We start from the raw sequence: 24,290 nt of genomic DNA, 5'->3' as shown, positions 1-24,290 counted from the left end.
GCTCCCTCTCAAAAAATAAATAAACAAACAAACAACTGCTTGGAGTGCTTGGGATCTTCTGCTTCAATCTGGAATTTAAATCTTACTGACATTTTGACAGGATGGTGTGGGTAAACAGGCATCCTAATGTTCACTGGTGTAAGTACAAACTGCATACCTTCTAAAGAGAAATTTAGAATTAGCAGAATCATAAATGCATATATTGAGATCCAGCAATTCCAATTCATCCTACAAATGTGACAGTTTTTCAACGCTTTTCATTACAGCACTGACTATTACTAAGACTAGAAATAATCTAAATATAAAAGCTTATGGGACTGGTTAAATAAATTATGGTATATCCCAACAATGAATCCCTATGCAGCTGGGTTTAAAAAAAAGAATGAGACAACCCTTCATATACAGATATGGGCCGATCTCCAATTTATGGTAGGCTAAAAATGCACTGTTTACATACCATCTGTGTAAAAGAAGGAAACACATTAAAATATGCATATTTATTTGCTTTTATGTTCACAGAACATCTTTTGAGGCTCATAATAAACTGTTAACATTGCCACTGAGAAAGTGAACAGCCTTCAGGACATGGGTGGATTTTTTTCACTATACCGAATACCCTTTTAATTTCTAAACAATCGAAATGATTTCGCATATACAGGCGCTCGCCAGAAGGAAAAACTTCAAGTTCGGTGATGAGATAGGGAAAGCCTGTGAGTGCAACCTCAGGCGCAATCACCCTTAAAAGTATTGCCAGCCAAGGCTTTGTAACGCAAGTCTGAGAAATGTCATAACTTTCCCAACTCCTGGCTCAACTTTTCTTCCGTTTGTTTCTGAAATTCAGTATGCTTCTGAAAGTATTTAGCCATAGAATTGCTAGCAAACTTGCAAACCTGACATTCTTACGAAAACACTTTTGCTTTCCTTGTAACTGAGGAGAGACTGGGGAACAGGGGACATCAAGCCAGGTAACATTGTATCACAAATGAAATTCAACGTCTTTGAAGTAACATTGTATCATAAAATTTAATGTCTTTGAAGTACCATTGTTTCATAAAGAAAATTCGATCTTTGAAAGAGCGCTGGAGCCATAAGGCTGTCGAAATACAAATATTACTACTCAAGAGCAGCTAGTAATTACCAGAGTCACACCTCAGGTCAAAGTCTGGAGAGGACTATTCCACCTCCTAGACCACACTTTCCTTCCCCAAAGCCAGCTTCTCTCGCTGGCCCCTCCCTTTCTCCCCCTCCTTCATCCGCGTGGCGGGAGGTTTCCACGCACGACCGCTCCGCGGAAGTGCAGAAGACGCACTGCAGCAACACGGTCTGAGGGACAACAGGGCCTACTCTTTCTTCTCATCTCTATGATCCTCTTTGTGACCTCTCAAACAACACCGGAATTCCATGCTAATAGTCCTCCACAAGGACAGAGGGCGATACAAAGAGCTGGCGCTCTCGTGATAAGCGTGGGGCTCGCTCGCTCTCTCTTCCTTTCTTTCTCCAAGTATAGAGAGCGCGTGGGAGCACAGGCGCATGCGCGCTCCTAAGGTGCGCGGTAGCATCAGGGAGGACTCGACCGGGCTGGAGCTGGGGAGAGCGCGCGTGCGCTGTCACGAGCTAGGCGCAGCTGGGGCCGCGGTGTGGGAGCGGGTGTGCGACCGCCGTGCGAGCCGCCGGGATGTTCCGAAAGGCTCGGCGGGTGAACGTGCGCAAGCGGAACGACTCCGAGGAGGAAGAACGGGAACGCGATGAAGAGCAGGAGCCGCCGCCGTTGTTGCCGCCGCCGGGTACAGGAGAAGAGGCGGGCCCCGGCGGCAGCGACAGGGCCCCCGGGGGGGAGTCGCTGCTGGGCACCGGGCCGCAGCCGCCTTCCGCGCTGACCCCGGGCCTCGGGGCTGAGGCCGGGGGCGGCTTCCCCGGCGGCGCGGAGCCCGGCAACGGGCTGAAGCCGCGCAAGAGGCCTCGCGAGAACAAAGAGGTGCCCCGGGCCAGCCTGCTCAGCTTCCAGGACGAGGAGGAAGGTAAACTGCGTGCTTCGGGCGGCCTTAGACTGCCGCATTCCCGGCGCAGGTCCCAGCCCCCGACCCCGTATTTTCTGGACGCTCAGTCTCTGAACCCTGAAACGGAGCCCCCGGTCACCCGACCGGCTGCGAATCTTCCCCCGCCTCCGGCCTTCTGCTCGGGCAAGGGACGCGTTCCCGCGCTGCCACCAGCCTGTTCTTTACAACCGCCCCCTCTGCACCGTCTTCCTGTGCATTTGCTACTCCACGGGGCCATAGCTCAGATCAGGCATTCCTAGTGTTTCAGGGGAAATTCGGTGTTCCCCGTCCTGCCTCTTTTCTGCCTGGCATGTTTCAGGGCCAACTTGATGTGGGTCTCCTGACTGCTCTTGGCATGCTCTCCGAGGTCTCTGCGCCCACACTTCTTGGATGCTCTGTCCAGGCGTCCTCGACCGAAAAGGCCGGGTTTGTAAAAAGGAATACTGGGAGAGGGAACAGAAGCCTACAGTTGCATGCAGCTCTGGTTCTCAGTGACTTTGGGCCAGTCCCTTGCAGTCGCTGAGCCTCGGTTTACCCATAAAAATAAATAGGGGTAGCAGATACCCAGCCTTTTTCGCACTGGCTTTGGGAACAGTGAGGCGAGACGGTGTAATACTAAAAGCAAGGTAGTTTCTCCAATTCCCGGTGGGAGGCCAGGCTGCCGTGGATTTGAATTTCTGATCTTAAATGAACCTTTAATCTTTTTACTTCCTGACCATTTGAATATGGATAACCCAATAAATTCCATGTTACGAAAAAGAAATTAAAAGTTTTGGAAATCTTACTTGCATTTTTATTCGAGAGGCTTTCAGGTTTCCTGTGAGGTAGCCAGTTTATCTTTGGCGTTGCTGTTGCTTTTTGTTTGGTTTGAGAGGAGTACAGAAAGATTTTTGTTTTTGAGATACATGAGCTATTTTGTAAAGTGTTGAGTACTTTTAAAATTTCAAATCGGGCTGGGCGCGGTGGCTCACGCCTATAATCCCAGCACTTTGGGAGGCAGAGGCGGGTGGATCACGAGGTCAAGAGATCGAGACCATCCTGGTCAACAAGACGAAACCCCGTCTATACTAAAAATACAAAAATTAGCTGGGCATGGTGGTGCGTGCCTGTAATCCCAGCTACTCGGGAGGCTGAGGCAGGAGAATTGCTTGAACCCAGGAGGCGGAGGTTGCGGTGAGCCGAGATGGTGCCATTGCACTTCAGTCTGGGTAACAAGAGCGAAACTCCGTCTCAAAAAAAAAAAAAAAAAAAAAAAAATTCAAATCAAAGAAAAATGATTTGCTCTTACCTTAGTCTTCAAAGAACTATGTCAGCTTGTGGTGGATGTAGTTACTCAGAATTGACAGCGCCTTTTGATTTTAGATATTTCGTTTCGGGTTCCTTAATGACTTGATGTGCTTTTTCAAAACTATTTCGAATGTTTTTTTCCCCCTTCTTCAACTAGATGATTTAAGGAAGACAATAATAGGAAAATTTTGTGAAATTACATGTGCTATTCCTTTAAAAAGTCTCAAAATCTCATTACTTCGATTAATTTATGAAGTTGACCTGTTTTTGAGAGTCTGTGACAGACTTGAAATGACTTAATTATATAATGATTTTGGCATATGCGTATATATTTGGGAGAATTTGAACAGCTCATAAGATCTTGTGAAAAAGGGAAAATATTTTCAGAAAATAGTTGCTACAGACTTCATTTAATTTCTTTTTTAAGAAAATGAAGAAGTTTTCAAAGTGAAGAAATCAAGTTATAGCAAAAAGATAGTAAAATTGCTCAAGAAAGAATATAAAGAAGATCTTGAGAAATCGAAGATTAAGACAGAACTCAACTCATCAGCAGAAAGTAAGTGCCATACTGATTGAATTCTTTTGAAATGACAAAATGAAAGCTCTTTCTCACAGTGATTTGCTGTATATCTTATGAACTCATTCAGTGGACCCTGTGGTTGTCAAGGGCCCTCACTGAGTAGCAATACTATTCTGTTATTTAATTGTAACACGGCTGCTTTGTAAATTTATTTTTTAAAAAAGACATAATTGTTACCACTGCAGCATTTCTGTTGCAATGACTGGATTCTCTCACATCTTTTCTGTTTGTGTGCAGACTGCTGTTGAACAGAGAACGGAAGTTTCTCATTTCACCGTAAGACACAGGTTTAATTTCTGTTTGAAGCAGTGTTGTGCAAATTCCTGTACTTACTTTACAGAGGCAGATTTTCGATATCTCTGGTTGTATTTCCACAGTGGATTTTATTCTTAGAGAACTTTTAGGAATGCCCTAAGTTTAATATTGGTAATATTGGTATGACTCCCACTCAGCAGCCTTATCTGATACTAGATGAAGACTCCTTAGAATAATGAAACAGGTGTATTGTACAGATATCTCCAGTATCTCTCAAAACCTGCTTTTTTTTTTTTTTTTTTTTTTCCTCCTGAGACGGAATCTCACTCTGTGGCCTAGGCTGGAGTGCAGTGGCATGGTCTTGGCCCACTGCAACCTCCGCCTCCTGGGTTCAAGTGATTCTCCTGCCTTGGCTTCCCTGGTAGCTAGGACTATAGGCACCTGCAACCACGCTCAGTTAATTTTTGTATTTTTAGTAGAGATGAGGTTTCGCCATGTTGGCCAGGGTGGTCTTGATCTCTTGACCTTGTGATCCACATGAGCCACCATCTCCGGCCAGTTTAAAAAATGTTAAGCAGTTATTTTGTTTTTAGGAAAGTGGATCCAGTATACTATTCCATGGTCTGAGTTATTCTCATGCAAATTCTATTTTATTTTACAGAATTAAAGGGAGAATCATGATTTTCCAGATTCTCGCTTACAGGCTTAATGTGAAAAAGTATGACATTGTATCTCAAATTTACAATCTAGTTGTGGAGACAGTATCTTATAAATGTGTGAGAGGACTCAGCATTTGGCAAAATGCTTAGTCAGTGGTCCAAAGGATGGCTGGCTACACTTTCTTTTTTCAGAGGAGGGAGGACTGCTTTATGGAAAAAGTGGGACTTAAAGGTGGATCTTTAGTAATTAAAATTCCAAAAGGAAAGGTATGGGGGTATGATCAAGGATTAAAACTACTAAAGCCATTTTGGAAAAGACTAAGTACACCTGACCAGTCAGAGTAGATGATTTGTGAAGGAAGTAGTTAGAGGTTTCATGTGAAAGACACGTTGACAGATTGTAAAGGATGTTCAGTGTCCAGTAAGGGTTTAGAATTGCCAAAGTGGCTTGCCAAGATGGTGACATGATAAATGTAAATGCTGTTTGAAACTTTACCCTGGGATTAACATGTGGCATGAGGAGAGATTGAAGGCCTACAGCAGTTTAAACTCCAGGGCCAGCTTTGATCCATTAATAGTGGGTTTTAAAAGGTCTCACAGTTGAGCAAGAGTAAAGGCTTCTACTGACTTAGTAGGAAATTATGGATGAGTTAAAAATGTTTTCTGTTGTTGTAGGGGGAGAAGTGGAAAGAAAAAATGATTTTAGAACCATTCCAAGGGAACAGTTGATAGGCTTGATGTACACTTTGCCATAGTGGATTTAAAAGAAACAGTCAAATTTGAGCTTTTGTCCTGAAGTGTCTTAATCCATCTTCTGTTCCTGTAACAGAATACTACAGACTGGGTAATTTAAAAACAATAGATGTTTATTTGGTTTACAGTTCTGGAGGCTGGGAGAGCCAAGAGCATGGCACAGGTGTCTGCTAAGGGCCTTTATGTTGTGTCATAACATGGGAGAAGGGCAGGTGAGCCTCGAGACAGAGAATATCCTGCCAAACTCATCCTTTGATCAGGAATCGACTCCTGGGATAATGGCATTTAATCTCCTCAGGTTGTAACTGCCATTTAAAGGCCCCACCTGTTAATAGTGTTGCAATGGCAGTGAAATTTCAACTTGAGTTTTGGGGAGGGGGAGACTGAAACCAGAGGGTGTCTTGGTCATGGATAATTATATACAAGAATAGGGAAGGCAAGTGGAAGGAAGAATGTTTTTAGGAGAACTAATTATTTTGGAGTCTAGGAAACTGCCTTATTTTCCTCAGAATTCTTGAGACCAACTATGTATGATGAGATAGTAAAAGAAAGGTCAGGATAAGAGAGAAACTGAGAAAGGCCTGTTGTCATGGTTGCTGTACTAGTTTGTTTTCACGCTGCTGATAAAGAGGTACCCGGGACTGGGAAGATGAAGAAGTGTAATTGAACTTACAGCTCCACGTGGCTGTGGAGGTCATGGCAGGAGGCAAAAGGCACTTCTTACATGGCACAGAAAGAGAAAAGGAAGAGAAAGCAAAAGCAGAAACCCCTGATAAAGCCATCAGATCTCGTGAAACTTATTAACTATCATGAGAATAGCGCGGGAAAGACCAGCCCCCATGATTTAGTAACCTCCCCTGGAATTCTTGGAGATACAATTCAAGTTGAGATTTGAATGGGGACACAGTCAAATCATATCAGTTGCCATTTACTGTTGGGTTTAGAAATTGAAACACGTGTGAAGTTTATGAAGCCATCTCTGTGACCTTTTTCTTCCTTCTATCCTCACATAATTCTGATACTCCACTCACCAGATAACTCCAGTTAATGTCCTCCCTGAAGGCGGAGTCTGAATGTATTATAGATTGTCACTGTAAACACTGAAATAAAGGTCTGTCGTTAATCAGTTGACAAGCTAGAACTCTTCCCATCTTCAACCCTCTTCAGTAGGCAGAGACAATTAACTTCAAAGTAATGAGTTCACTTTTTAACCTGAATTTTAGTGGAAGTAGCTAGTGAATAGTTAGAAATGTAGATTTGGGGGTAGTGCTTATTGATAATTAAAGGGGAATGCAATTGATGAGGGAGCCACATATAAAGGAAAAGTTACTGAAGACCAAGACTTCTACTCTGTAGTAAGCCTACATGTAGAGGAGATTTACCAAAGAGAAAAGAATCAGAAAGGCCAGAGGAAAAGGGAAAGTTTCAGGAAGATGATGGTCACTTGGGCGAACTAGTACAAGAAAAGTCAGGAGAATTGAGGACCAAGGAGGGACTGTTGGCAGGATTGCCAAGCTTTTAACTTGAAGAGGGCTTCTGACCAGATGGGAGTGGCCCATCAGCCAGATGCAGTGCCCTCAGAGCTGTTTGGAAGAAGGAATACCTTTTGCTAAATTGGTCAGTGATGCTGTCATTCATGGATTAGCTGCAGCCATTGGATTAGCTGCTGAGCTCAGGTGGGGTGAAATCAAAGGCCGTTTGTAGGGTCAAGGCGCCGAAAGTTGATGAGGAAGTAGAAGGCAACAGGTCCACACTGCTTCCTTGGGAAGTCTGGCAGAGAGAGAAGTAGATACTAGAGGGACCAATGGAGTCAAGTAGGAAAGCTCTTTTGATAAACAGAAGCCCGTGTGTCTTTGTAGAAGAGGAGAGGGAGAGCTTGACCAGGTTTAAGGTGAAGCAGATAATAATTGTGAGAACAAATTTCTTGAAGTAGTAGTAAATGAAATTGAAGACATGAGTGGAGCTTTGAAAAAGATTATTTAGCACCTGTATAGAGACATCTGAAAGGATAACATGCGACTACTAACATTTGCATATATATCACTTGCATTTGCTCAATCATAAGCAAATACTTGTGAATTTGATGTAACTTTGAACCTAAAGTTTGTAGGAATCATTCATTATCTGAGCATATCTGATGTGGTAGGCCTTTTGCACTTTTGTTTTTAGTTTGTTAAAAGCCATTGGTTTAGCATGGGTTTGTTTTGTTTTGTTTTTGAGACGCACTCTCATTCTGTTGCTCAGGCTGGAGTGCAGTGGTGCAATCTCAGCTCACTGCAACCTCTGCCTCCCGGGTTCAAGCAATTCTGCTTCAGCCTCCTGAGTAGCTGGGACTACAGGTGTATGCCACCACGCCTGGCTAATTTTTGTATTTGTAGTAGAGACAGGGTCTCACTATGTTGGCCAGGCTGGTCTTGAACTCATGATCTCAGGTAATCCACCTGCCTTGGCCTCCCAGAGTGCTGGGATTACAGGCGTGAGCCACTTTGCCTGGGCTAGGAGATGGGTTTAGAACAAAAGGAAACAGGTAATTTTTTACTCCATCTAATAATGTGATAAAGTGAGCTTTAAAATCTCATAGCTTCAGAATCGACTTAAAAAGGAAGTCTGGCTAATGAGAAAATAGTAAATTAAAAAAGAATAAATAAAAGAACCTAAAACAGGTGACTTAAAATCTTCTTGGTAAAGTTAAAAAGGGGAGAGATGTTATCTCTGGGACCGTTATTTAAGGGAGTACAATATGGTTTGAGAAGAAGGAAGAAGTGTGAAGCAGTTTTGGGGGCAGAAACATTCTAGGGAATGACAAAAATATCTTTGATATTTATCATAAACTTTTGCTTTATTCTTTCAGTATATTTCTTGTGCCTGTTGTGAGCATTACTAGGTTCAGTGCTTCAAGGGAAACACTTTGATTTTTGCCTGGGACAGAGGCTGTAGTAGAGCTATTTATTTATAAGCAATATAAACCAGGGTAGTTTATCATAAAGATGTAGTGGTGCCTCCTGGACACCAATGGAAGGAAAGCAATCTTGAAGTGGGCCTCAGGAGTGGATTATAACCGAGAATTAGGGAACTCTCTTTTCTGTCCAGCTGGCAGAATGCGGCCATTCCTCAGCTCCCTTCCTAGTTTACATATCATAGCCTTTAGGCTCAGACCTGATTCCAGGTTCCTGGAAAGACAATCAGGTTATTTCCGCTTCATTCAGAAGTCCACACTTAAACATTTGGTCATGGCAGTGGGGTCGGGCTTGCACAGTGTAAATGTGACTGCTGGGGTCTTACCTCTTCAGGTGATAGCTGACAAGTGGTTTTTGAGCTGAGAAGGTATTCCATGTGAGTGTCCATTACTAAGAGACTTAGCTGGACTGTAAATGTGCTTTGTTCGTAACAGAGTTGCCTTGAATGGGCTTAGGGGTTAATGAAATACTGACATAAAGTGAAGTAATGCTTCAAAGAAGTCCAAGCAGTTCCTTGTAAGAGTTTAGAGGAAAAAACGGTTAATTTTGGTAAATTGCTGGAATTTTGATAAAATTTACTGAAGCTGGGATGGAGCAGGGCCTCAAATGCATCCTTGAATCCTCTGTATTATTTTTACCTAATTTTGTCTGTTATGCTATTTCATAGTCATGCACTCAAGAGTTTTTAGTTTTTAGTAAATAATTAAAAACAATTCAAGCTTTACTGGTTTGATCCCATAATTGAGAATGAAAAGTACCTCTTTTTTAAAAAAATTAAATCTTTAATGATGTCAATACCATGGAAATATACTTTTTCTTAATTTATGAAATTTATTTTACTCATATTTTAATTCTTCAAAAAATTTAGGTGAACAACCTTTGGACAAAACAGGACATGTTAAGGATACAAATCAAGAAGATGGAGTCATCATCAGTGAACATGGTGAAGATGAAATGGATATGGAAAGTGAAAAAGAAGAAGAAAAGCCAAAGACTGGCGGAGCTTTTTCAAATGCTTTATCTTCATTGAATGTTCTCCGTCCAGGTGTGTACTCAAAAGAATTTCTCAGAACTAAACTAAATCCCTCAAGAATGGGGCCATCTTTAAAGATGATTATTAGGAAGGAATTAGCTAAGTGGTGTTTACTATGACATTGCTGTTTGAAGAGGGAGTTTTTCCATTTGCAAATACAGAAAATAGGAGAACCAGAAGCTTCCCACTTTTTCAAGTTTATTCACAGACAGGTAATTTTATTTTGCAAATGAGTCTTCAAGTAAATGGAAGACGGTCCCATAGTCCCAGATTAAGACTGACTTAACCTCCTTCTAAACTGCTGATAAATGCAAAACTAATTTCTGTTAGTTTTATGTTCACACTCCTTTTTACTTTTCTGCAAAAAATAGTTTGCAGCTCTATCCACTGGCTAATCAGTTTTTGAATAAAATAAGTGCTTAGTAGCCAGATTTAAATTGTGAAGAGTTACCATTTAACTCCTGTTAATGTTTATACAATTTTCTTAAAAAATGCTACTCTGGGCTGAGAAAAGTTGGTAAATTCTCTACATACATCCCTAGTGGTGGTCTAATTGGTTCAGTCATTATGGCAATATGAATCAATAGATTTCAAAATATTCTTACTCTTGACAAGGTAATTTCATATCTAGAAATGTATCCCAAGGAAATCATGTTTTTACTGTAACACTTGCAAAGAGCAACATTTAGGAAAAAATGTCTAGCAGGAGGGGGAAGGCTTATTAGTAAATTACAGTACATGTACTTGCTAGGATATTATGTAGCTGTTAAAATGACAGGCAAGTAGTGAGGCATTAATTTTTATTGTAGTCAAAAGGTTAATTTGTGTGGCAGATTATGCCTTATCCATTCAGAAAGTGTTAAGCCATTAAAAATTATGTTTAGGAGAACAATAACATGGAAAAAAGTGTATGATTAATGTGAGAAATAGGTACAAAATTAAATATTCAGTATGATTACAGGTGAACTAAAAACTATCTACAAGAGCAATGTACTATATATGAAATAGTGCTTTTTAGGGTCATGAGATTATGTTATTTTATGTTTTCTAGCATAGTAATTCAGTTTCATCACTTTTCTTGCTGGAGGGCGTGAGAAAGGGGCAGGGAGTGGAGAGCAGTGGTGTGATCTCGGCTCACTGCAACCTCCACTTCCTGGGTTCAAGTGATTCTCCTGCCTCAGCCTCCTGAGTAGCTGAGATTACAGGTGCCCGCCACCATGCCTGGCTAATTTTTTGCATTTTTAGTAGAGATGGGGTTTCACCAATTTGGGCAGGTTGATCTTGAACTCCTGACCTCAAGTGATCCACCTGCCTCAGGCTCCCAAAGTGCTGGGATTACAGGTGTGAGCCATCATGCCCGGCCACTTCTATTTCTTAAAAATGAAAAAAAAAAAAATTACAGTTAAAATAAAACTGCTTTGGTGAATTTTTCCTTTTTACCCCATCCCACTCTTTCCCATATGTATTACGATATGTTCTTTTTAGTTTCCTCAGTGACTTTTAGATTCTGTTTAAACTCAATTAACAATCTTTCAGTTTGTAGACACAGTTTGGGAAGGAGGTGCCAGCAGCTGAAACATCACTGTGATTAGGCTATCTTGGATTATTTTACCCTTCATATTTTCAAGAAAATAGAAACTTTGCGCCTCTCATACTGCCATATTCTTACCATTTGTTTCTAGGAGAAATTCCAGATGCAGCTTTTATACATGCTGCAAGGAAAAAGCGCCAAATGGCCCGAGAATTGGGAGATTTCACTCCTCATGATAATGAGCCTGGTAAAGGCCGCCTTGTTAGGGAAGATGAGAATGATGCCAGTGATGACGAAGATGATGATGAGAAACGCCGGATAGTTTTTTCTGTGAAAGAAAAGTCACAAAGACAAAAAATTGCTGAGGAAATAGGTAACTTGATTTAATTGAATAGGAAGTCTATTGCATTGCCTTTTTTTTAATTTTTAAGGCAGGGTCTCATTTCATCACTTAGGCTAGAGTGCAGCTGTATAATCATAGCTCACTGCAGTGTCTTGGCTCATGGACTCAAACAGTCCTCCTGTCTCAGCCTCTTGAGTAGCTAGGATTACAGGTGTGTGTCACCACACCTGGCTAAATTTTTAATTTTTAATTTTTCTCTACTTTTGGGTCTTGCTATGTTTCTCTTAACTCCTGCCTTCAAGAGATCCTCCTGCCTTGGCCTCCCAAAGTGCTGGGATTACAGGTGTGAGCCACTATGCCTGGCCTCCAATGCTATTAAATGTGATTTGATATTATAGTCAAGTAAAAAGCATTTGCACTTATTAAATTTTATGTTAGAGGACTGTTCTTCCTTGGGTACAAGTGTCTTAATAGAATTTTTAAAAACTGTAGCATCATTGTGATAACTAATGTTTATTGAACATATATTGTGTGGCTGGTATTGTGCTTAGCAGTTTACATGCATAAATTCATGTAATTCAATATTCTTAGGAGGCATTAGGTTTTGTTCCCTTTGTTGATGTGAAGTTCACAGAGATTAAGAAATGTATCTAAGATTTTAACTATTACATTAATACTGCCTTTAGTTTCAAGGGATACTGTGTTTAAAACAGGCAAAGTCAGGACTACCAAATTAGAGAGGAGATCATACTAGACATTTTAGTAAGATTGAGTTAATAGTTTTGCTCAGTTCTTGTGAAATGTCAGGATAGCATCTCTTACCTCTTTGCTCTCTGGGTGTTACTTAATTTTCTTTGTTGCTTATGGCTGTAGGAATTGAGGGGAGTGATGATGATGCTTTAGTAACCGGAGAGCAGGATGAAGAACTCAGCCGATGGGAACAGGAGCAGATAAGGAAAGGAATTAATATCCCTCAGGTAAGACTAAAGAATTAAACCAAAAGTTAAAAGATTAAAAAGCCTTTTTTGTTTATTTTGTTAAAGTAAAAACATTCTACATTGAATCTTTGTCATTCAAGTGACATGAAATCCCATGAGGTTATGTATATACACATAGGCTTTTAGAAGAAACTGTGTCATGTTTGGCTTTTCACAGTCAGAATGATGGAAGGATTTCCAGTTTCTTAGATCAGTTTTTCTCAAAGTGGTGCTTTAATTAGCAGCATCACCTGGGACCTCATCAGAAACAACTTATCAGCCCCCTGAGACCCTACAGAGTCAGAGACTTGGGGTAGTGGGGCCAGCAATCTCTGTTTAACAAGCCCTCCTGGTGATTCTGATGCACGCTAAAGTTTGAGAACCATTTCTTTAAATAGAGCTTTTTTGTTTGTGTAGCTTATTTTTTGGACTTTAAAAATTATTTTGAAGAAAATGGATTTCTCAATAATGCAAAAACTTGAGATCGATGAAAAAATACCTTACCAAATAGTTATAACAATTTGTTTTATAAAAGTAAGTAATACAGTGAGAAGAATTGCATAAATGTAAACCTATTTTTGTTAATGGTGTTTTTAGGCAGAATTGGTATACATTTGGGTGAAGTTAAGAAAATGGCACAATAGAGAAAGTCTTGGCCTGGATGTCAGGAGTCTTAGATTCTAATCCCTGGTTGCCCATTGATTCTGTGACCATGGGCAAGGCATTTATCCTCTTTTGTTGATCAAAGGTAGCCTTAAATGATTTTTGATGCCTCTTCCAGCTCTGAACTTTTCTGATAATCTGTTTTTCTGAAAATTATTAGAAATAAATTCAGTGATTCCACCAAGAGTTAGGACATTCATCCAAACCTGCTTTTATCTAATTTTGAAGAATTCTGCAATTATTCCATAATGTTTGGCAAATGGGTATAATTTTTGCTGGTTTTTTTTTTTTTTTTTTAACCCTAAAGGCTTATTACTGTTTTCAAAGTTTTAACAACTAGTTTTCATCTAAATCCCATTTCTTTTCTAGGTTCAAGCCAGTCAGCCCGCAGAAGTGAATATGTACTACCAGAACACTTACCAGACAATGCCTTACGGCTCATCCTATGGCATTCCTTATAGTTATACGGCCTATGGATCATCAGATGCCAAATCTCAAAAAACAGATAATACAGTCCCTTTCAAAACTCCCAGTAATGAGATGACTCCCGTTACTATTGATTTGGTAAAGAAACAGCTTAAAGACAGGTAGGGCAGATCAACTTCTTAAAGACCTGTCCGCTAGCTTTCTGTTCCCTCAGGCAACATGTAGTCTGGGGTAGCAGATGCAGAATATCAGCAAAGAAGATTCACTGGTCCAGCTTCAAAAGCTAAACAGAAGATGACTTCATACTTTGTTCTGCTACCTTCTTGGATTACTTCTGTGGAAGCCTCGAAAAGTTATAAAAAATGCCACTCCATGATCTTGTTGAAGACATTTCTGAGTTTGTACCTCTTGGACTCTGAAAAAGTGTAGTCACGCTGTGGGGGGAAAAGCAAAACAGTGAGATTTTGGTTAGCCCACAAAATAACTACGAAATCTGTAAACTGCCATTTTTTTGTTTTTTGAGAAAAAAAGCAGTACAGATGAAAAGATTCCATTCCAAATATTTTTATGTTCTAATAGTGGAACTAAATGCATATTATAATATTGCAAGAGTCCTGACAGCATAGACCTTTGGATGTAAATGTGTCATATTTATCCTTTTGTGTTCCTAAGGTTGGACTCCATGAAAGAATTGCACAAAACAAATCGACAGCAGCATGAGAAACATCTGCAAAGCCGAGTGGACTCTACCAGGGCTATTGAAAGATTAGAAGGGTCTTCTGGGGGTATTGGTGAACGGTATAAATTTTTGCAAGAAATGCGAGGGTATGTCCAAGACTTGCTTGAGTGTTTCAGTGAAAAGGTAAGAATGCAAAAATATTAATCTCTTTGAATAAGGCAAAATTAGGGAGGTCTAGATGGCCTTGTGTAGAACATTCTGTAATTCTCAGAAAGTACCCACTAAACTCAATATTAGAAGTGATGAAAAGTCATGCTTCATTTTTCTTCACTTCATTAGTGACATTATCTCTTAGGGACAGTATAGTACCTTTATTAAAAACAGAAAAAAAGAAAATAAAGCACATTTAAGTAAGACTTTGGCAAGTCTTATCTCAATATGGTGGTAGATTATTATTGGCCTGTGCTGAATTCTTAGAATATAAGGGACTCATCTGATGAAATTTTTTTTTGTAGTTCAGGTTTAAACTTACTTTTAAACTATTTCTACAAGTAATTCTAAATATGCATAAAGTTGCGAATTTTTAAGTTTTTTTTTTTACCCTGGATGATCACCATTGTTGCTAATAGTTTTTATCTAAATAAGCCTATGCTTGATTCATTTCAGAAACCATTCATTGGATGTCATTTTTTCTAAGGTTTCATTTCTCCCAAGTTTATTTTTTTCAATGGGATAGTCAGTTGCCAAGATTTTTTGCATTCTCTTATACCATTTATTGTTTACATTTAAAATTAGGTGTACACAGCTAATTTCTTAAATGACCTCATAACTGACTTTTTTCTTTAAAATAAAATAATTGTTTGAGGCACTGGTTTATAAGCATTTGTGGACTTTGCAGCCTTATCTTTCAAAAAAAAAATTGAAACTGTGGTTCTTCAATGTCCTGTCTGAACTTTGGATTGGAAGGCACATTTCCTTTATTGGCTGTGTAGATTAGCATAGAATCTGTAATCATATAGTGTGGTTTAATATTGTCTCTTGATTACTTGAATACCCTAGAATCAAGGGCTGACAAAAGAACATTGCCAGACTATGTCTTCCTGATGGGTCTACTTCTTCCTTATGGGTCTTAATGGTTCCAGTTAGTCTGTGGCCAGATTCAGGATGAGATTCACCATGTCCTTTCTGTAGGGTTTGCCATGTTTTGTATTCACCTGGTTTCTGGAGAAGCAACTGCAGAGTGAGTGATGATACCACTTGTGGTGTATCAGTTGCTTAGGGTGAGGAAGCAACATAGGCTTGACAGGCTTGACTGTATTCCTCTGTGCTGGGAGCTGAAGTCAAGATTGGAATTGGGACCTAAGTGTCAGAATGTCAGAATTGACAGTTGTGTCCTCAGGCAAAATTCTTCTGAGCCCAGTGGGCACGGTGGAAGCTGGTTTCATAACCTTTGTGACTAGAGAAAGGATCTTTTTCTTATATACTTTGTGAGTTTGTCCCTGGAGGGCTGCTGCTTGAAGTATCTTTGCGTTAGCTTCAGAACTTAACTTGAGTAAATTAAGATGTTCATAATTGCAAACACAACTCTACAAAAGTTGACAGTAATATGATTAGCTAGCTCATACCCTTCTTGAATTAAAAAGTAGGACAACCTACTTTTTTTTCCTTTTTACTTAAGTTTGTAGTTCTTAATTGTTGAATTATTAGTGTACTTCAGCTCTTCTTGATTACCCCGTTCCTAGAGAAGTCTTCTTCAGATTATGCTTATGTGATTATACAGAGTCACTTAGATTTTTTTGGAGCAAATCTTAAACCTTATAGAGTGACTACATTTTAATTAAAAGAGAAGTAGATATACCTTCTTTTAAAACTTAGTATTATATTTTATTCTAACATCTTCATATGTATTTCATTTTATTAAGAGTACTGCTCAGCTGAGGTCTTTAGAAGATAACCTTAAAAATAAGGAAAAAACAGCCCAGACACAGTGGCTCACGCCTGCAATCCCAGCACTTTGGGAGGCCATGGTGGGCGGATCACTAGGTCAGGAGATCAAGACCATCCTGGCTAACACGGTGAATCCCTGTGTCTACGAAAAAAAAATACAAAATTAGCTGGGTGTAGTGGCATGCACCTGTAGTCCCAGCTACTTGGGAGGCTGAGGCAGGAGAATCGCTTGAACCCAGGAGGCGGAGGTTGCAGTGAGCCAAGATTACGCCACTGCATTCTAGCCTGGGCGACAGAGCGAGACTCCATCTCAAAAAAACAAAAAAGAAAGAAAGAAAATAAAACAAACAAAAGACTACTGCTGAGTTGATAATATAAATTGTTACATTGGAAATACTTAGAAATAATTGAATAGTTTGAGTATTTAATTTTACTGTAAGATTATATTTCAGAGTAAACCATAAAACGATCCCTTTGTTTTTTTCCTCTTTGCTTGTAAAGGTTTAAGTGGTTTTTAAACTTAAGTTTTAAATATTTGTAAATCATTTTAACTTGCCATTGTTTTTGTTTCCTTGTAATTATCTTTCTCATGTTCTTTGCCTTAACTTTGGTTCTAAAATAGTAATAATCCGCAAGAGTTTTGAGTTTGGCTAGGATAAAGAAATTGACATGGTGTAGACTCTGGAGATAAATCAGTATTGTAAGAAACTTGAATGAAAGCTGGCAGTCTGTTTAGGGCTTTTATTCTCAGTAGAGTTTTTCCCTGTACCTCCAGTAAAAGGCATTCCAGTTAACCTAAAGAGAAAAGCTACATTGTCAGAATCTTAACTATACATTGCAGAATTGTATTCTGTATGATGCCAGCTTAGGTGGATAGTTCTTAGAGTACAGGAAGATTAACAATCTCTAGGACTAAACGATAAAAGAATGTCTCTTAGGTTTATTTATCTTCAGTACTTCATGGTTTTTTATAAAATGAGGATGTGGGAAAGTGTAAATGGCAACGATATGGCAGTAATTGCTTTAAAAAATCAGATTATAGTAAATTTTAATGATAGAGTCTCTGGTCTTAGCTATCAAGGATAATCACTGCAGATTTGGGGACATTGTTGCCCATGGTGTGGCATATTAAAGAACAAAGTGACTCCGTTAGTTTGACCTTTCTGTGAACATTTGCTACTTTTGCAATGGAATTATGCAAGTATGTAAAATTGCTTTTATTACAGACATCTTTGTATTCCACCTACCTTTTTTTATTTTCCATTTGCAGTCTGTTGAGTTCAGGAAGCTGCTATAACACTTGGTGCCAGTGTTCCCAAACTCTAAATAATGTGTTTTCCATTTGCACTAACCATCAGGAAACTAGAATTTCTGGTTTCCTCAGGTATGTGTAGTGGTCATTAGTGTTATGTGAAAGTTTCTTAGCATTTGCTTTTAACATAAGGTATTTATAAAGAGAAAGTTTTTGGTTTTAAGTTAGCTGTCATGTTCTTTTGTATTCTATATGAATCAAGTAAATGCTTTGACTAGGGATATACATCGGGAAAAGTTTATTGACTTTGTAAGTTCATGACTCATGTAAAGAATTTTTTATAAAATATAGAAGAATGTAAACATTTGACAGAACAGCTTTCTAAATTTGAGATATATTGATTTCCAGGTAGCTGGAAATTTTAATTCGCCCTAGTAGTTATTTTGTTTACATTAAAAATGTGTTATAAAGCTGCAGGATAGTTTAATCGATTACCATAAAGTACTTGGTACATGTGAGCGGCAGAGCAGTTTAGATGTACGAAATTGGAGTCGGCAGACTCTTGTTCTCACCTACTCATAGAGCCATTGCACTGTTTTTGGTATTGCACTGTGATCACATTTTACTTTGAACTACAAAACTTGCAATGCAGGTAATGCTGCTGGAAAATTAAAAACACACATTTAAAAGACTTCTAAGTACTGAAATATTCTCTGAAGGAAAAGCTCTAAAATTGTTGACATTTCTTTATTGTTCTATGAATACTGAAGTGTTACATTTCTTAACTAACATTTGCTCCAATAACTAGGCACTGGACATTATAGCTCTGTGCATGGATTAAAAGAAGAAGTTTGTTTCCCAAATGTAAAACTCAATTTGCTACTTGTGTACTCTTGGGGATTCAAGATTATTCTGTCCATAGAGAGGGTACTTTTTCAGAAATCCGGAAATAGTATGGAACCCTCAAATAAGTAAGCAGCTGAGGAGTTTGGTGTTACGGAGTGTGTTGTATTTTTACAGGTGCCACTGATTAATGAACTTGAATCAGCAATACATCAGCTGTACAAACAGCGAGCTTCCCGCCTTGTCCAAAGACGACAAGATGATATTAAAGATGAATCTTCGGAGTTTTCAAGCCATTCAAGTCAGTCCATCTTGAAGGTTTTTATTATTCATTAAACAACCTTGTTTACTTAGTGCAGCCTAATTGAAAATTAGCGATCTTGGAGCATTTTTTTTTTTTTTTAAAGAAACAAGTGCTCTTGTGTCAGGTAGATCTAAAAATTGTAACAGCATGTATTTGAATTGTGTTTAAGAAAATAGAGCTTCACAGAGGAGCTCAAAAACATGCTAATATTCTGTCAGTCTTATTCTTCCTTGGGCATATTTTTTCATTCTCCTTTAGAGTATAAAAAAGACATTATCAGTATTTTATGTTAAAACCACTATCTGTTTGGCGCTAATTGGTTATTTCCCCCATTTTCATTCAAAACACCAATACAAATGCTTTTGTTGGTTACAGTGAAAGACTTTGAGTGGACATTTTGTGGGTAGGGGGAGGGAAGCTGTAACTTAACAAATGACACAACTCCAGGATTAGGAGAGTTTTGAGATTCATCCTTTGGATAAAGCAAAATTTTTGTATTTTCGTTTTAAATGTTTTCTCTAGTTTGCCTTATATACTGGGTTTTTTTTTTGTTTTTTTTTTAGTAAGTCAATTGGTGCATAGAATTCTTGAAATTTTGTATAAAAATGTAGAAATTGAATTTATACTTCCATCATTATGATGTACACTTTGGAAAACCAGAGTAATTGGAAACCTCTTGTTAAATAGTTTAGTGGAGGTCCTTTAACTAGATGTTTTAAAACTTTTAGTTCCTTTTTTCCCGTTGCTTTCTTTTCTTTTCTTTTTTTTTAGGGGGGGCAGAGTTTTGCTCTGTTGCCTAGGCTGGAGTGCGGTGGCATGATCTCGGCTCACTGCGAACTCCACCCCCCAGATTCAAGCGATTCTCCTGCCTCAGCTTCCTGAGTCGCTGGGATTACAGGCATGCACCACCACGCCCAGCTAATTTTTGTATTTTTAGTAGAGACGGGGTTTCACCATATTGGCCAGGCTGATCTGGAACTCCTGACCTCGTGATCCACCCACCTCGGCTTCCCAAAGTGCTAGGGTTACAGGTATGAGCCACCACACCCGTCCTGCCCTCTGTATATTTGAGTGCACTAATTGGAATTTTCCTAGTGGAAAATTCTTTGTGGTTTCTTTTGTCATCTCTCTGTTCCCTTTGTCAGCATTTCTCAAATGGAAGTGTGCATTACAATTACCTAATACTCATTTAACATACAGGTTTTCTGGTCCTATCCCCAGTGATTCTTACTAGGTCTTCAGCATCCAGAAATTTGCATGTTAAACAACCACTTCAGGTGATCAAATGCAAAGAGCTCTAATGTTATTCTTTCAGAAAGCAATGCTTTGCTATACAGGATCTCCTCTAAGTCAGAGAGACAGTGGATCCCTGAAAAAGCATCCTCTTATATGTCAGATGGGTTTTGGAGAGACATAAACAGATGGTAATACAGCCCTCATAGCTCAGACAGACTCAGCTATGAGCCCTATAAATGGCTGTGACCTTCTGTTTTTGCCACTGAAGTTTAAATTGGGTTATTGACATTAGCCACCTACATAACTAATGCATCCCTCCCAGATCACTTTTGATCCAGACAGAACCAGATTTCTGGGGCAGATTACAGGTAACCATTATACTACAAAGGGAGGTAATTTTCTTTTAAGTTAGATGGTTTTTGTGAGCTGTACATTTCATCAAATGCCTTTTCCCACCTGTAATTCATTCTTGAGAATACAGAGCTATTTTACTTAGAGGGAATTTGAAGGAAGAGTTGAGTTGTATATATTAATTTGATTGAAAGTGGAAAGAAATGAAAAGATACTGGGAAAGTGAAAAATACAGTCCTAGACGGGTATACATTAATTGCCAAAGATTTGAGGAAAATTACATGGGACACTGGAGAATCAATTCGTTTTCTGATCTGTTTTTTAAAAAGGCAAAGAAATAGTGCTAAATTCATCTGTTTAGTAGATTTATAAGCATTTATCTGCAATTACTGTGTATAATTCTTACAGAAATGGAGGAGGCTGTCACTTGAGTCATGTTACACACACCTGTCTCCCTCAGTGCACATTTTACAAAACCCGTGCATGCAGCAATGTTTTAAGTATAATAATATTTTTAATAATATTTCTTGAACGAAAGAAAACTCTTGAGTCAGGAATTATTTTTATTGTCTAGGATATTGTAGCTAATTCATCTAGGGTATGTAGTGAACTCACAGCTAGGACTGGGACATCTTTCTGATTTAGTAATTTTTCATTGTAATTGGTGTACTTGGGAATGTACCTCCTTTCTAATTTCAGAGCTATTTTGAAGTATGAATGAAAAACTCAGTAAAAAAGTCAACTTTTAAAAATAGTAGAATCTGGGATAGTTAGGATACTCTGCAGTAAGAGCTTATTTTTGCTTTTGTTTTTTCTGTTGCTGATTTTGGTGACACATCTCTGATATCAAGTAAAAAAATATGCAAGTCTTAACTGGATGTTTTTTGTCTTGCGTGTGCTCACCTCCCTCCCCTCTCACCCAATCCCTTGGGTTGCTTGCCTCCCCTTACTATCCTGTATTTTCCAGAATATCTTCATAGCGTGGAACTAAAATGTAGAAATGAGGGAAGTATAGTGGACAGATGTTTCCCCCACCCAGGCAAGAGATTAGAGGAGTCTTTTCTGATTAAAGAGAATAGTTCCAAAATAAAGACCCTGAGACACTAAAATCTGGGGGTCCCCATCAATAAAACTGGCTCTGTACCTAGTGATCTGATGGAGACACTTGTTAGCTCCTGCCCACACACACACACACACACACACACCCAAAAAACTGGCTCTGTACCTAGTGATCTGATGGAGACACTTGTTAGCTCCTGCCTACACACACACACACACACACACACACACACACACACACACACACACACACACACACACACGGCGCTTCCAACAGGCAGTTAGTGATGATCATAAGGACCAGCCTGAGCAGTAGAACCAAAGGGACTGAGGAAACAGAAGTGCTGGTGCAAGTATACAAGTTTTCTGTGAACAGGATACTTTCAAACAGTTGGGAGTCCCAGGGAGATAATAGGAGATATCCTACTCAACACGAGTATAGAATGCTATAGAAGAGGACTATTGTAAGGACAAGAACCGTCTCTTGAAAACTAAAAGCATGGTAACTGAAATATAAATTTAAATAGAAGGGTTGGAAATTAAAGCTAGGAGATTACCCTAGAACTTTTTTGAGAAATGGAAACTAGGAAGGCAAAAAAAGAAAGAAAGAAGGAAATTATGCTGTGAAAGAGAAAGATGAGCGTTTAAGAGGGTGCAAGTTGGTTCTGCTCAGATACGGTTTTCAGTCTATAGTGTTGCCTTTTTCTAAAAATAGTGATAGAAAACAAATTTCTACAAAGCAAAATCAAAATCGTTTATTGAACTCTTGCAACAAAGCTGTTTTCTTATGTCTTTCTATCTGTGTTTTCTTGCTGTCATATTCAATGTGATGCTTAAGTTCTTCCTCCTTAAAAACGTAATGTTATTTTTCCCTTTGCACAGGTAATTTAGAGTTTTAACTTATTTGGTCATCATGATAGCTAGTCCTGATAGCTGTCCTGTTACTTAGACATAAAAATAGTGAGTAAGCCCAATTACATATCTGTAGAGTTGTTGAACTCTTAAAAAGAAATCACTTCTTTAATTTTTCTACTTTTTAGAATGGGAACGCAGAATAATACTGAAGTTGGTTCTGAACTAAAAACCTACCTGGTTCAGCAGTTATTGCAGAATCTTGCCATTGAGATTAGCAAGCAGTCTGTCGTAATGGCTTATTCTGTGCAAACTCTTTCCTCAAGATTGTTGAAAGATGGCTTTTAATTTTAACTGTTATTGTTTTGCAGACAAAGCTCTGATGGCACCAAATCTTGATTCCTTTGGACGTGATCGGGCACTGTATCAGGAGCATGCAAAACGTCGCATTGCAGAGCGGGAGGCCAGGAGGTAATTCTCAAAACCCTTGCTATTGGCTTGTTTGGGAAGGGAGGAGTCTCTTTTATCTAGTTTGGGAACTTGATGTTTATTATTTAGGACTCGTCGTAGACAAGCCAGAGAGCAAACCGGTAAGATGGCAGATCACCTTGAAGGCCTTTCCAGTGATGATGAAGAGACTTCTACAGATATTACTAATTTCAATCTGGAAAAAGGTTAGACATTTATTGGAAATAAGAGTCATCATCAATTTAGTTTCTATTTGGGTATGGTTTTTACCATGAAATGGTTTGAATCTTCATGGCCTCTGCATTAGAACCAGACACTTTTTTTAATTGCAAAAATTTGCATGCCTTTTTATTAGTGAATATCATGATGAATTCTCAAAAATAGGGGTAACACCTTCTCATAGGGTGTACTTAGTACTTGCATAATAAATGTTGTTACTCTTCCAAATGGTAGAATTTTAAGTGACTAGAAATGTGTCAGGTCCTGAGGGCAGCTCTCATTGCAGCCTGTCTGGTCCAGAAAGGTAAAGCTTGGCGGTAGAGCACTCAAGAGTTTACTGAAAGAAACTCTTGATTTGGGGAGTCATGAGTAATCACACCCTAGAGGAATGGTTAGTATTGTTATGTGTCAGGCATTTTCAGAAGGATCCCAAATAAAAGTCTTCATTTCCACCATCGGCTATAATTGGAATTATATCAGCTGCACACCATTTGGAATTTAGTTGGAGAAGCTTCTTTCTCTCACTTTTTTTTTTTACGGTGAACATTTCTAAACAGAAAATTTGAAAGACCAAAAAAAAAAAAAAAATAGAAAATTTGAAAGACTAGCACAGTGATCAATCACCCACATCCCTGTCACTCAGACTGCACAGTGCTTACGATTTCACCAAGTCTGCCTGATCTCTTTATACGTGGAGATGTGCATGTTTCTGGAACCATTTGAGAGTAACTTACAGACTTCGTTACTCTTCACTCCCTTAAATTTCAGTGTGTGTTTCCTAAAAATGGGTATATTTTTCTGCATAATCACAGTACCGTTGTCTATTTTCTTTTTTTAGATGCCTATTCTGATTATTTCTTTTTTTTTTTTTTTAGCACACAGTACTATTATTATACATAAGAATGTTAACGCATTTCTTAATATCATGTCCATATTTAATTTTCCTCAATGGCATTCTCAAAAAGTACCTTTCTAGGAACTGCTTTTATGGGTTATTTTGTAGTTTTTGAAACCAGGATTCACCTAAGTTTTATGCTCTGCTTGGTTGTTACATTTTTTTAACCCAGAGTACTTGAGTATCCCCAAGTACTCTACACATTCACACACCCACTCCTATTATTTGTTTAAGACATTAACTTTTCAAAGAGACCAGGCCACTTCTCTTATAGAATATCCTATATTCTAGACTGGTCTGTATGTTTCCTCATAGCATTGTTTAACTTGTTCTTTGATCTGTTTCTTGTAAACTAGAATATAGATCTGAAGGCTTAATTAGATTTAAATTAAACTTTTTTCCCCCCCCCAAGAATAATTTATACAGGATGCTGTTTCATACTGCCTGAAAGCTCATGACAAATGTTAGACTGTCTCACTATTAGCAATGTTAAGATTCATCTTGCAGTGAAGGGTCTCAGAACTTGATCTCTCCATCATAAACATTTCTTTTTTCCCAAGTAATCTGAGACATCGTAAAAGTATCTTATTCTTGGTCAGGCACAGTGGCTCATGCCTGTAATCCCAGCACTTTGGGAGGCCGAGGAAGGCCGACCACTTGAGGTCAGGAGTTCGAGACCAGCCTG

The 24,290-nt window shown here is 38.9% G+C and overlaps 1 protein-coding gene across 1 annotated transcript in view; it reads left to right on the top strand.

Moving 5' to 3' along the window:
* The first annotated feature begins 1,616 nt into the window (after nucleotides 1–1,616).
* PAXBP1 (PAX3 and PAX7 binding protein 1) overlaps nucleotides 1,617–24,290 on the top strand; it is a 38,954-nt gene continuing 16,280 nt past the window's right edge. Inside the window, exons 1-10 of the mRNA XM_002761372.6 lie at nucleotides 1,617–2,018; nucleotides 3,751–3,879; nucleotides 9,396–9,572; nucleotides 11,243–11,464; nucleotides 12,308–12,411; nucleotides 13,444–13,661; nucleotides 14,173–14,362; nucleotides 18,399–18,522; nucleotides 22,395–22,494; nucleotides 22,582–22,697. Of these exons, the coding sequence (XP_002761418.1) occupies nucleotides 1,676–2,018; nucleotides 3,751–3,879; nucleotides 9,396–9,572; nucleotides 11,243–11,464; nucleotides 12,308–12,411; nucleotides 13,444–13,661; nucleotides 14,173–14,362; nucleotides 18,399–18,522; nucleotides 22,395–22,494; nucleotides 22,582–22,697 (1,723 nt within the window). The 5' untranslated portion in view covers nucleotides 1,617–1,675. The remainder of the gene's footprint in view (nucleotides 2,019–3,750; nucleotides 3,880–9,395; nucleotides 9,573–11,242; nucleotides 11,465–12,307; nucleotides 12,412–13,443; nucleotides 13,662–14,172; nucleotides 14,363–18,398; nucleotides 18,523–22,394; nucleotides 22,495–22,581; nucleotides 22,698–24,290) is intronic.

Source organism: Callithrix jacchus, chromosome 21 (genome assembly GCF_049354715.1).
Source record: "Callithrix jacchus isolate 240 chromosome 21, calJac240_pri, whole genome shotgun sequence".
In the NCBI taxonomy this organism is placed as follows: domain Eukaryota; kingdom Metazoa; phylum Chordata; class Mammalia; order Primates; family Cebidae; genus Callithrix; species Callithrix jacchus.
Note: the sequence above shows the minus strand (reverse complement) of the source record. Positions and strands in the feature narration are given on the sequence as shown.